The sequence below is a fragment of the Branchiostoma floridae genome, chromosome 19 (genome assembly GCF_000003815.2).
Source record: "Branchiostoma floridae strain S238N-H82 chromosome 19, Bfl_VNyyK, whole genome shotgun sequence".
Lineage (NCBI taxonomy): Eukaryota > Metazoa > Chordata > Leptocardii > Amphioxiformes > Branchiostomatidae > Branchiostoma > Branchiostoma floridae.
Genome location: NC_049997.1, coordinates 7,939,641 through 7,954,133, shown reverse-complemented (window position 1 = coordinate 7,954,133; position 14,493 = coordinate 7,939,641). Strand labels below are relative to the sequence as shown.

The window sequence follows — 14,493 nt, the reverse complement described above, 5'->3', positions numbered from 1 at the left end:
ACTTTTTGTGCTGTTGGAAAGTACGTAGTTAAGCTGTTTACTATGATTTGACCCCGAAAAATATGAGACTCCCTCTCTCGCCCTAAAAAAGACTTGGATCAACAATATGTTATTTAAAAAACAATATTTTGCGCCTTTTTGCTATGTAGTTTGGGCATTCCTGTTTAAAAGAGGCATAAATGATGCCAATAGACTGCACTGTATCCTAAAATATGACCGATAGTAAACTGAAACCACCAAGGTAATGGAATTCAAACAAGATATACAGGGCATAGTAAAATGTCAAATTTACTGCCAGTAGACTTAACATTTCTGCTTGTAATGACGTTTGGGAGCAATTAAAGGTAATTTAGCAGGACTGAGGAAGTAAGGTATCCGGGCCGATTTCCTGTGTCACGCGTTCCATGGTTCTCGCGAGAGTTGAGAACAGCTGTCGTTCAAAGTCAAGTTGGCCATCTAGGTTTGGCAAAACTAGGAAGTCAGTTAAGGCCTACGTCACATTTTTCAGTTGTTTGTGGAAATGATTAATTAAAGTTTATGCCAATAAATATGCACAAGGTATGTTGACATTGTTGTTGAATTACTTTTGGTCCGTTTTGTGTTTTTATTGTATTTTATATCGCACATATCATTCCTCCCTACTGCCCGGCGGGCCCCCTTTGTGAAAGCGTTAAGGTGCTCTCTCACTGCAATTGCGTCACGCTTGCGTCACTGTGGGATTCAAAATATATTCAGCGAATTTCAGAGATAAAGAACGAATAATCTGAATTTTTGTGTATTCTAAGTCATACTTTTACTCATTACGCAATATCTAAATTATAAAAAAAATCGGAGAAATAAATGGTGACGCAGTGAACGAACCCCGGAATGCCGCAAGCTTGACGCAAGTGCACTGATAAATTTGGGGGTTTGTCATCCCTGTCCTTTGTAGAAGTCTTGTATGTACGTGCTGAGGTAGAATTATCGAGAATTATCTAGAACAAAACTTCCATGTTGCCCTTGAGGACAACTTCGTTTCATTGATGCTGCACAGGTGCTGTAGAAGGACTAAAACTCGTGACTGCGGGCCATTACGTATCTGTTTACGTCAGCCAACACAGCTCATTCAAGTAGATAATAACCATCAGGCTAAATATTGAGAGGGCTACACCGTGTTGTTGATATTGTTCCATTAATGTGACTTTCCAGATCTTTCCTGAGTGCGGTAACTGTATTCCATCTAAGCCGTGTTTGAAACACTTTGCCAAAGATATCAGTTAACTGGAGTTGGTTGCAGGAATCTTTTGAGTTCGTTTTATTGCTAAAAAAATATAGCACTCCGTTTTCGGTTACAGCTATACAGCTTATGCTTCATATACATCTAGCATATTGTCTAACATGGCACACCACACGATATCTTACAATAGCTTACTTTCAATATCTTTCCTTTGGACAAATCATGTAGCACCCTATGCGATAGCGCTGTGACCCAAAATTTGACTGAACAAATTTCAATGATAAAGAATGAAGTTTCCTACGTTTGTGTATTTCGTTTTCATTCATATCATCCTTTTTCATTCTGCATCACAGGTTTCAGAGAAGTCAAGTTTTGGTTGATGTTCGGTCGCCCAGCGATTATCACAGTTATGAAAGACTAGAAAAAAAATCAGACTTCTTCTTTGTTCAAAGACCCGTCATTACTGGCCCAATTTTTCCTACAGTTCAATTCTATTTCCTTCTGATGAGCAATTCAATTTGTGCTCTTTGATAGTACTTCAAAATAATATCACCATTTAATGTCGGTAACCATTGGCAATTTTTGTGACGCACGCTTCGAAAATATCACATACTCCATCAAAGATTTCTTGATTTGTCATTATTGACCCACTTCTCTAGTTCCTCTTTGAACAATTCAATTTGTTAAGGCGGTGGGCTCTTGGATAGTACTTCAAAATAATATCACCGTTTAATATCCGTAGCCATCGGCACTTCTTGTGACCAAGGACGACCAACTCCTCTGGTTGTTTTATACCCCTGTCGCATTATCCACGATCTTCGGGCGTGTCGATGGACGATCGGCCATATTTAGAATCGACAGGGGGTTGCGCGTATTTTTCACATGAAAACCGCCCGTCACATATAAGCCATACTTTGTACCTTGTACAATTGTTGTGTAATAAAGTTATCATTATAAGCGAGGTTCGGTCGATTTCCGCAGAATCGTCGTCCGATCGATTTTCGCTACATGTGACGGGGGCCGGGTATCAGCAAAACTCTCCTGGCAATTTTCGTCTCCATATAATAGCCAGCGTAGTCAGTCTGGTAGAGACACTAGGGTTATTGACCCCCACTCTTCCCCTTGATCCCCTCCAGCCAGTGCGCATGTTTCCACTCTCTTCCTACAGAAGTGTGTGAAACAGAGACGCCCCGGATGGTTTGCCATTACGCACATCGCCATGCCTCTGACGCTGCACAGATTTCGGTTTGCAAATGGTAAAAGCCTCTGGCTGTTTGTCCTAAAGTATCTCTTTACGTAGGTAAACACTTGAGGGGATGTATGCAGATTTGAAGAGCTTAGCCACGAAAATCTTGCGGTCGGTGTCACGACAGCCAGTGCAAGTCTGGGCACTCGGTGTGTTAGCATTGTAGGAGCTGGACAAGAGAGATCCAAGAATACGTGCTGGTGACATTATCGTGATCAGGTATAGTTTATCATTATCAAAGTGTATTTTCTATTTGAAAGTCCACATTTCTGTAAAAACGGATCTGGTGATTGGTTTCTTCGTTAGGTATACCGTTGTTTTATTAGAAATGGTACTTAAGTTTGCAAAATTCTGCCGTTTTTTTTTCTAGTCATCGAATATGAAAGTATTAGGGCAGAAATCCTCCCACTCAGACTATATATTCTTCAACAATTCGTTTTGGTTTATTGGTAAGCGTTGCCTTTCAATGCTTGTTTGAAAGACTGTTTTCTGATATTTGAGCTAGAAAACTTCGTGACTTTTCGTCTAAGATTCATGTGATCTTATCTTTTCGTTTCTACCACTTTGACGCGGTTTCTTGGGTTTCTTCGAAACAAATCCAGGGTGGACTGTTTGTCTTAAGACTTAAGTACGTCGATCACTGCCTGTGTAAACAACTCTCCATATCTTTCATCTTGAAAGCCCGGTGTGTAAGTACGGTAGCTTATCGAAAACATTCATAGGTTTACTCTACTGGAAAAATCGATAATAAGGTACTTGATAGGAGGTACAAGTATGACTCGGTGCCACTACGACTGGATTTGTATAACCTTTCTGTTTAAATCTGGAATACCATGCAGCATGTTAAAGTAACAATGCATGCAACACACAAAAAGTAAAAAAAAAATATTAATTCTTAAACCATGTTGTTCGTTCTGCTCTCTGGCATTTTTGAGGTTACAGTGGATTCGCCGCCTTCGTGGAGTGGGGAATAGTCGCAGTCCGGTCTATGCGTTATGTTATTGCACCATGGCCAGCCTGTTCACATAGGTCCGAATGTAGCTTGACAGTTTCGGAATTTGGGTAGCTTGTTATGTCAGAAACGAATTCATTCTCGACTTGTCACTGTTACGCTCGGTTTGCAATGTCCTATTTTGCAGTACTCAATCTAATTGTCAATCAATCGCATAATATCGCAAGTCGCATGACCAATACAAGCAGTTGATTTGCTATGTCTAGCAAAAACTGATGACGGCTTATTCCATCTCAGTGTTCACTTGCTAAATACTGCACAATGCTTATTGGCAAATAGTAAGGGCAATGGATTAGTTACAGCGAACAACGTAAGACACGTGAAGATGCAGAGGGTGAGAGATACAAGACGTGCATTGTCCAAACGGAAAACATGAAGTTTCCACAGTGGAATGGCCGAGTGACTATTCTACGTGTATACAGACAGCGGACACTGGTCAGAGCTAGAGGTCACCGGTTTAGGCCTGGCATTCCAAGCCAGCTAAGTATAAGCCTTGTCTTTGGGAAGGCACAATTACACGGATCCCTCACTTCACTCAGGTTACTAAATAGGTACCTGACTTCGGTTGGGGAAGTAAAAGGTCGTGGAAGGACAGAAATGGGTGCTGCCTTCCAATACCCTGCCCTAGACATTGTAGATAGCAACCCATACACCACATTTTACCTCTAAATGGAACAACATTAGATTTACCATTTTTCTAACAAGGTTTACTGCCACCACCACCTGATAGTCATGAGAAAGGCACCACGCACAGTGTCTCTGGCTTGTACCTGTCACGACCAGAAGGGCCCCAGTAGTGAAGTGGACAGCTAACGACAGACCTAGACGCCATCTGAAGTATTGCCTGGGGAAGTAAAACAGAGCTTTCTACTTTTTCTCGGCTTCCGTTTATCTGGACATTCCTAACCAGAGACGGAAGCTGATTTCGGTAGTTGGCAGCTTGACTTTAAGCATGCTTCGTTTCCTGATTTCCCCTTCAACTGCGACTTCCCATGTGGTCATTCCGTTTATCTGGACATTCCAAATCAGAGACGGAAGCTGTTTTCGGTACTTGGTAGCTTGACTTTAAGCATGCTTCGTTTCCTGATTTCCTCTTCAACTGGGACTTCCCATGTGGTCATTCTGATGTTATTCTGATGATAAAGATATGGATAAGATTGCAGCATCTAATGGACTAAAAGATCAAACATTAAGGTTGAGAGAATTCTGAATCAGATACGTCTACAAGCTTATCCCGATTGTTTGCGACTTAAACTATATTGAAGAAGGTATTTGTAAGGAATCTAGGCTCTAAAGCTCTAAATAGGTAAATATATCCCCCATTACTCACTAAGACAACTACTTTCCTATGCGTGTTTCGTCAACCATGCTACCTTTCTTCAAGTCAACTATGCTACCATTAGAGAGATCATTACTAAGTATCTAAGATGCATTCACGGATTTCGATGACTTTAAGTACAGTAAAGATATAATAGCATGTACATTAATCATTAGATACTCATTGTTCATTGGTCTATACAGTAATTCAAAATTTGAAAGCTGAAGCCGTTAAACGGTTCAGAGGCAAGGTACACCGCTAGGTGACCGAATGTTTAGGTAACCCCTGACCTGGAGATAAACGTTTAAGTCCATGCTAACACTAGCTGCATGACTGGATAGAATGCTCCAGTAGTAAAGGACGCATTGCTTAAGTAGTAAGCGACTCTAACCTTTTCGAACGTTTGTAACTGCACGAGTTTCTGGTGTGTGTAAACATTTTCTCGCGAGTTTTTGTACCGTATCCAGTTGTAAAGGTCTTACTACTCCTTTCTCGCTTTTAACCTATTTACGGACTTTTGCTTGTTACCTTATGTTCACTCTATCTGCAGTTAACACTAACATTAGGCCATTATGTGCCAATGGAATGCTTCGTAACGAAACGTACACGCAGTACTCGTAAAACGGTTCGATGGTATAACAGTACGTCGATGAAGGTTAGAAATCCAGGTAACAAGATATGCCACAAATCAGTTACTCAACTGCTTTTTGGCGTTACTAATAGATGTTACACACCCTTTCCACAAGAGGGACCGCTGAGGGACCAAAGATTAGATTGATGACTAAAATAATTTCATAGATTTATTTAAAAAAAAAAAATTAAACACTTTGTGTGCTTTTGTATTTGAATCATACTTTTAAATCTTGCATCGTATTTCAATAATAAAATCAAGGCTCACACACGTCAAGTTTGTGTCACTTTACAGTAGCTCAGTGATCATCGTCTGGTGGAGAGGGTGGCTTTTACAGATTTAGCCCAAGAAAAGTATACCAATTTCCTTAAAAGGAAATGTCTGGAAGAAACTTGAAGGACGAAGCGTTGATACTTCGTTCAAGGCTAAGTCTCTGTGAGGTCTGGAGGAAGGATTGAGAACGTGGCCCAGAATATATTTGTGTCCAAAACTTGTCAAAAGGAAACGTTAGATTGATGTAATGGTGCAAATCGTCACAATTAGAGCATAGCCTGTTGAAGTATTTACTACTGGACATATGTAGGTCTATACGGTCATCTACAGTGATGTCGCCTTATGGACCGCATGGAAAAAGTCTGCATCTGTCTCGATTTCTAAAGGCTAATAACTGCATATCAGGACCACAAGTACGATGTGGAAGCCTCCATGAGAAATGAAGATATAGTTTTGGGTGTGTCTGTCTGCCTGTCTGTCTCTCTGTCTGTTTGTGTTTCGGGAAGTTTGTATTAACGCAAGTCAGCCTAACGTAAGAACCTCTGGATGGATTACGATGATATTTGGTATGTGTGTAGGCGTTAGGAAGACGAAGGTCAAGATCAATTTTGGGCCTCCTGGTAAATGACCTTGGTACTTCAGCAGAAATTCTTTGTTGTTGTTGTTTTATCTTTTGACCTGGATGTGCTACGGTCTTGATTTTTGGTGGCAGATAACTTGTAACGTACGGAGTACGTGGTGTATGTTTGGGTACCCTAGCAGGTTGCTCTGGAACTGCAGTGGCGTTTTTGTAGAAGTTGCATTTCAAATGCTTCAAGGGTTGGTAATTATAACTTGTGCAATATCTCTATCCTTTAAAGGAGCACTTGCAAATAACAGTGATGCAGCAATGGCACTGCACCCCCCCCCCCCCCCCCAAACAATTCCCGCCTCTTATTTCACAGCTAATCGGGTTTGATAGCATTAACTACATTGTTTGCCTCAGTAATACATTTCCTGTGGTTTGAGGCCAGTTCTATCCCCCTGCCCTGAAAGCAGGGATAGTCCCGCCGCCAACTGTTTGCTGACACGCTAAAGTGTTGGTGGCAGGGTCAGAGGTCAACTCATCAAACCGCTGGGCACGACAGACGTAAGACAGGTGGCAGCCCTGGGAACGAGGTCGGCCCGAGGCGGGGCAGAGAAAGTGACATAATTTGTAGTGTATGGATTCAGGGGGAGGGACGTTTCAATGATTGTCTAATTTGGATGAAAACAGAATGGGTATACTGGTTTATCTCCAAAAATAGGAGTAAAGAAGCATGAACGGGGTATTCTTGAATGTTCATGTAAGTATTTAGAAGTCGGTTAATAGCTCAGTTTTACTCGAATACAAATTCGTCAATAACTGAAAATTATCTTTTCTGTATCTGTACCTATATAGCCGGTAAAACCGCCCTTACTTAGGCATAACACAGCAGCTTCGCACGCAAGCGGCGCGGCAGCAGCTGGTTCTATTACTCTGAATGACATATCACAACTTGAACATCTATCTCCAAGTAATCTTAAGCCTGTGTGGGTTGTTTAAAAGTTTAAGAGAAAATAGTCCTTATTGAACAGAGTTGAATTGGTATCACTAGTTATTGGTAAGCTAGTACCAGACGGCGTCTTAAAAAGTGTTTTAAGAGTGCACCAGTTTGAACACAATTCCATAATGCCGGCTTGAGTAGAAGCTCTATTTTTGGCGGATTTTCCAGGGTACTGGTTGCTAAGCCGCTTCGTCATTACAAACCTTCCGCCGCGCCTTATTCAAAAGAAGCACTCCAAACAAGTTTCCACATAACTGCTCTGTTTTCTTAATGCCAGGTCATTGGCCGACAGAACTCTGCTCATGATCACGATACCCTACAAACACGTTCTTACCGGTTTTAACGGTTGATCCCCTTCTAAGGTCACATTTCCAAATCGGGGCCCAAGTTGGGCCATTTTAGGAAACGAAAAAAAATAAAAATTTATACCTAGAAATAAACACAAATCATGCCCACGACTCTCCTTTTCATGTTTTGTGTATTTTGGTGTCTTTTATGTCATATCTTTCGGATTTCCCGAAAGCTGTCCAGTCGGGCCCCGGCTTGAAAATGTGACCTAAGCATTAGCGATGACCAAATCCACTTCCTTCCAAAAGGCTAAACAAAACCCTAGCACGCCCAGGACAAAAGATGCAGTCTCTAAACCGCTTCTGATGGAGTATCAAGGAAATCTACCAGGGGCAGCAAATCGACATTGACCCTTGTCTTGCCAAAATTGAAAATATCATCACAATCCATCCCGAAGTTCTTGATTATTTTTGCTAATCACGCATGTGGAAACACATACAAACACAACACAATACCTCTAATTGTCATACAGGTAAAAATGAAAAGTGCATTATCAGATCCGTCAGTTACCAAACAACGCTCTTTTTCTGTCGTGTTCGTAACAGTAAGAAAAACAATTCATAATCTGGTGATTTATGAAAAATCCAATTTGAGCGTTGACCAAAACATGTGCCAAACAAATTCCATCTCTTTAGATACCGATTCTGTCTTTGATCTGCTGGGTTCAATCTAAGCCCTTTCTTTCTCCTGTGACATCAAATGCCCTTTGTGGGACACATGTACATGCAGGACTGACCTACTTGTGCAACGTTACAAAAATAATCAACGACTAAAAAGGGGGAACCATAATTGGATTTACCTCGGGATGATCTATGTTTAAACTGTGGTGACCGGCTCTCAGCTGGTATGACAGACGGGGTCAGATATTTAATACATGTTGTCGCCTTGTTATACAAATGGTCACGACACACGCAGTGTTTCTCCTGAAATAGGAGCTGACTCTGAGACAAAACAAGAAAAGACGTCTGTAATTACAAGGCATGTCTTCATTCTGTGCAGCGAATGACTATAATCATGCATTCAGAGAGCAATAATAAGTCGCGGAGAAAATTGTGTTGTATACACAAATGTTCACGACTCACGCAGTGTTTCCCCTGAAATAGGAGCTGACTCTGAGACAAAACAAGAAAAGACTTCTGTAATTCCAAATCATGTCTTTATTCTGTCCAGCAAATGACTAAAATCATGCATTCACGGAGCAATGATAAGTCGCGAAGAATGAAAATTGTGTTGTATACACAAATGTTCACGACTCACGCAGTGTTTCCCCTGAAATAGGAGCTGACTCTGAGACAAAACAAGAAAAGACTTCTGTAATTCCAAATCATGTCTTTATTCTGTCCAGCAAATGACTAAAATCATGCATTCACGGAGCAATGATAAGTCGCGAAGAATGAAAATTGTGTTGTATACACAAATGTTCACGACTCACGCAGTGTTTCCCCTGAAATAGGAGCTGACTCTGAGACAAAACAAGAAAAGACGTCTGTAATTACAAGGCATGTCTTCATTCTGCCCAGCAAATGACTAAAATCATGCATTCATGGAGCAATAAATTAGTCGCGAAGAAAGAAAATTTCGTCGAACTGCCTCGGAAATGCAACAGTGAGGTCTCATTTGCAAACAAGTGTGAGTAGCCAAGTAGCCTCATGTGATTCGCGATGGGCGATCATCACATAATTTGTGGCTCCTTTTTGAGTCCGTGTACAGATTCAATTTGCACACCTTTTGTATTATAGTCAACGTTATCATTGTACTTGCGTAGTGTCATAGTCTGCATAAACTGACTGACAGTAGTCGTAGTAGTAGTAGTACAGATTCAGAATCTTTGCTTTCGGTCTGCGTGTTTGTTTGTTTGTTTGGTTTGGTGCGTGTTCGGAGTTACTTGAGTACAGCCGACTAAGTACAGTCATGAAGAGTGGCAGGAAGTAGAGCAGGATGATGACCGTAACGGTGAGACTAATGGAAGGAAGTACAGTTCAGAGCTGGTAGAACTAGTCGATAATCAGACATGTCATGACAGTCCAGGTCCTTGGGTCAATGGAAGAGGCCACTAATTCAGGAGGGGGTATTGTTTTTGGTATGTCCGTTTATCAGTGTTTTCTTCACATTTGAGTGACAGGAAGTAATCAATGAACACGCCAAAATATTGATCAAAACTGCCTTTGCACAATCAATCAGCTACAATAAAACAAGACATACGAGGTAGAAGAAATATTTACTGGGTCGTTACACAAACGTCTGGCTGATTTACAAAATACATCGTCTTATCTTAGTAAACAAAGAATGTTTATTTATAGTACTAATAGCCGTGGTTTGTCAGGAACAGGTGTCGTCACCTGCCGCGCCCCCTGGCGGTAAACCCAGAATGGCAGGAGTAACGTAACACCAAGCAGTGAAACAAAACAGAGAATAGATTGTGGCTGCGTTCCCACATTGTTGATAAAACGTGGGAATACATGAAACATGAGACACAATAACATCGTAGCAGTTAAACGCTAGCAATCACGGACATGTGTCGTCGCACTCAAACTCAAACAGTGATAGTTTGGGGGATTTATGATTATTTTCGTTCATGGACGGCATAACTGGGACAGTTACTTAATTGAAACTGTACTTAATTTTTGCTCTATAGGTAGTGTGTATACGTTTACATTTCCTTATACGTTTTGATAAATCAGCTATGGCTAAACCCAAAAATTCTCACCACTACCAAGAGGCGAGAAGAGGCCGAACCTATATACTACTTGTATGATGTACAAATATACATATATATATATATATATATATATGTATGTATATCAGTTAACATATATTTTTGTGACCGTACATAGCGAAGTTGGGCAAACTGTATAATGAATGTCTTCTACTGGGATGATTCTCTCCGTATCGTATTGCCTCCATCAAAAATGGAAGTACTATTTTGGGTGCGTCCATGTGCGTGTCTGCGTTGTCGCATACTTGTGGTCATCATAACTCAAGAACCTCTGAATAGATTGTGGTAAAATTAAGTATGTTGGTAGGTGTTGGAAAAACGAAGGTCACTGCTTATCTTAGGCCACGTGGTGTATGGCATCGGTACTACAGCCGAACTTTCGGTTTTTGTATCTTTTATTCTGTATATACTGCGGCTTTGTTTTAAGGCTGTTTTTTTTAGTTTCCATATATCAGAGTCAATAGTCTTGGGCACATAAACAACGCTCATAGCAAATTACCGAAAAGACGATTTCACTTCCGTCTAACTTCACATTGACGAGATCATTGAGTCTGACTTCCCCCGGCCCATGGTAACGAAGGCCGACATGTTAAGCCCGGCTAAAGCCGTTAGTAGTCGGCAGGGTACAGTGTACCGCAGCCATGGTGCGAGTGATCCCGGTTCTCCTTCCCTGAACGTACAGCGGCAGTCAGGTAGAGTATCCGATAGTCATAGCTACAGCCTGACACCGACTGTACAGTCTAGGTAGACGACAATGCGGTCTTACAATGTTCTAGTCTGCTCATACGTGATTTCTGCGGGTTTGAGTGAGCGAAGGCACAGTAGCGTTACTCAAACGGTAGCAAATATAGCGTATATGTACATGCCGGTGGTATTGTGAGTTGGCAGTAGAGGGCTTCGAGCACGATACAATAACAGAGCGCGATTGTATTAGTTGTTTCAGAGTTATAAGACCTCCAGAACTACCTCATAATACGGGATTCAGGTATAGGGGTGGATCGTTATTCAAATTCTCTGTGCGAAACTTTTCCTTTATTTCATAGCATACGCTCACATAATGGGCGTCTACGCGACCGCACAGTGTACGACCAGTTTTGGACAGTAGCAGGTGTCGAAGGAAATCTCCATGAAATTCCAGCTCTCCCGCAAAGCTATGATCTCTTGAAACTGATACATAGCTCTAACCACCACCCAACACTTGTCCTTCATGCCCAGTTTTTTTCATTGTCCCTCTCTTCCTACTACAGGTGCTGAAACTACAGGACACATCCTTCTGTCATCGCTGACAGCCGAAATCTCTTTGTACATACGGAGAAACGGGATAAGTCGGAGCCACACGACAAGCATCCTAATGACTATGTCACAGTGTGCCCTGTGAATCCCTGTGTTACGGACGGCGACCACTGTTTCTACAAGCCCGGGGCGTGGCTACCCTACACTGCCAATCCACAATACACCCGGCATGTAAGAAGATGCACAACACTACCATGTAAAGACAGGCGTCACATGCCCAGACACCATTGTATAACGGACTCTTCAAATAAAGCAGAACCAGCGAGGCCTTGGATACTTCTTCTTGTTGGGGATTTTCGCGTTGGAGTTAGGATTTAAAACGCCATATTATTGGTAATCAAAGAATCGCGCCTTGGGACTTGGGAGCATAGCAACAGTAGTGCCATCTTCAGAAGTGATTTATCTATCGAGTCGCCTATGATGTAAACAACGTCTGCCGTGGACAGTTTTGTCTACTGATTGTTGTAGGAGGTCCGCAAACAATTTTATCCTAACCGGGATCTGTTGTGCCCACAGTAAGTACCGTAAACAATTGGGCACGTGGAACACGTAACGAACCCCAGCTTGTAGGACTCGCAATACATCTGACGTACCAACCCCAGGACTGTGTCCCGGGTCTCAAGGTAAAACAATCTCGGAGCTACTACCCAGTGGAGCGGCGCTATCTATGAGATAAGGATTCTTTCACAACCGTCCATCTTTGTGGAACAGGAGGACTTCTTTGGGCGCTGGATATAAGGCCAGCCTTGTCCCAAATTGTTGGCATAGGACTAAATACAGCGTGTGTACAGTAAGGTACGGTACAAGCTTAAGAGACATCAACATTGCTCGGACAAACGTTCCTTCTGTACAGCCTTCACAACCTCGAAGAAAAGAAGGGTTTGTCTATACGGAGAATAGAAGAGTAGCTTCGCGATTACGAAAAACAGAAAAGAAGTCTTTGGATTTAGAGGTGTGGCAAAGGGGGGACCATGACATCCCTTGTGCGGCACAAGTCGCTGAAGAAGAGCGGCGGGTCGAGCCGGTACGGAGGGCAGGCCCGGTATGGCGGGTCGGGAACCCACATCAGGGTGGTGGTGCTGGGGCAGGGAGGGGTCGGCAAAACCGGTGAGTCATGGCGTCATTTTCACACACTAGTTTAGTTTTTTTTTAGCGTTTAGTCATTTATTTCAAAACGATATGCATGTCGCTTTCATTATAATGGCCATTTTCAGTGATGACTAGGGAGAGAACCTCGACATAGAATAACATAAAATTCTTGCATATTTCATTCTGTCAAGTAAACAGGTGCATTATTAAAATTATAAGTGTAGGGTGGTAACAGGTTGGTATACGGACAAACATATTTTTATTGAATAATATGGGGCATAATGTTATCATATACTGTACACATCATAAAGATACGAGAGTGGCCGGCTTTATCACAAGTTGTCTAACCTTATTCTTAGCAAGTTTAAGTCGGAAAACCAAAGTCCTACCGAGCAATTCCCTCTAAATGACACACGTACAGTATATTGTTAAGTTCAATGCAGGCATGAAACGTAGATTATTGTTTTCTATAACACATCAGTGACAGCAAAACAAAACTGACAAATATCTTCATTACAATATTAAGCGATTCGTCGTCATAATGTATTTTCATTTTTCCTGCCGTTCTAAATAGCACGAACTCAAACTATATCTTACCTCACCACACATGTAGACAGCATAATGTGGTAGGTCTACCGTGTACCACACAAGCAGTAAGCTTTGGAATTTCTCCTCGTGGCCCAGCAGACCTTCACCAAAATATGCACTTACCCGGTAAACGTCTGAAGAACCCCTTCTGGAAACAAGTCTCGGGAAGAATTCGGTTTTGGCTGCAAAGAAATCAAATGATTGTTTATCATCACAAAGTTTATGTTTTTTTAAGTTCAGTTCAACATAAAGTGGAAAATTATTGGTTTAAAGAAATAAATTAACTTCTCATGGTCACAAGTGTGCGTTGGATGTCATCCGGAAAGCTTTACTACTAAGATAAACTTTAAGTTTCTTAACAATTTCTGTCCATAAGGTTCGTAATAGGACTGGTACACAATTTACCCTTTCAGGTCCTGAATTAAGAGCACAAATTGAAATGTGAGATACGTAAAATTGTTGTTACCGTTTTACCCAGTGAGTATTATATTCAGTAAACGTTTAGTAGCTAATGGAAGCTAACTAATTTTCGCTCATGCGTCTTCACTGTGTTGGAAAGCACGAGTGTGCACTCTCTGCCCCTAACGCTTGTACCCTATACGTGTGAGGTTAGGCGGTGTCGGGAGGAGGTACCGACGTCTGGTCGTGAAATAACTCGGCGTGGTGTGCGTTTTTAAGGGTCAATGACACGCCCAAGAATGTCCAAACCCATCCTCCTTTAACTACTAATAACTACACGGTAGAGCCAAATAGTAAATTAAAACTATTTAAATTTCTGTTCGACATCTATTTGAAATGAGATGAATAAAATCACACTACTTTAATATGATAATGCAGTACGTTGCAGTATGTGTTTGGATGAAAATTATGCTTAGAGAGTAAAGGCATAAATACGTCTGTACATTTTCAATCACTGAAGAAAAACAGTGGGTGATGTCTGACACATTTGAATAAAGGAGTAAGGATTTATTTAACTACATGTTTTAACTACATCCTGGATGACTAATCTGCACAAACGTACCTCTGTACATTGATTTGTCTTTATAAAATAAAAACCAATTGTTTTCTTATAACAACGATGTAATGACGTTAACTCTCTTTATTTTCAAACAACACGTGGGTTTCTATAAATATTATGACGACCTGCATATAGATAAACAGAGAAAAGAAACACAGACTTCGATGTAAACAAATACAC

The 14,493-nt window shown here is 41.4% G+C and overlaps 1 protein-coding gene across 1 annotated transcript in view; it reads left to right on the top strand.

Annotated features, from left to right (window-relative positions):
* LOC118406936 (ras-related and estrogen-regulated growth inhibitor-like) overlaps nt 1–14,493 on the top strand; it is a 30,572-nt gene that overhangs the window by 11,829 nt on the left and 4,250 nt on the right. The window contains exon 2 of the mRNA XM_035807340.1: nt 11,573–12,725. Coding sequence (XP_035663233.1) covers nt 12,590–12,725 — 136 coding nt within the window. The 5' untranslated portion in view covers nt 11,573–12,589. The remainder of the gene's footprint in view (nt 1–11,572; nt 12,726–14,493) is intronic.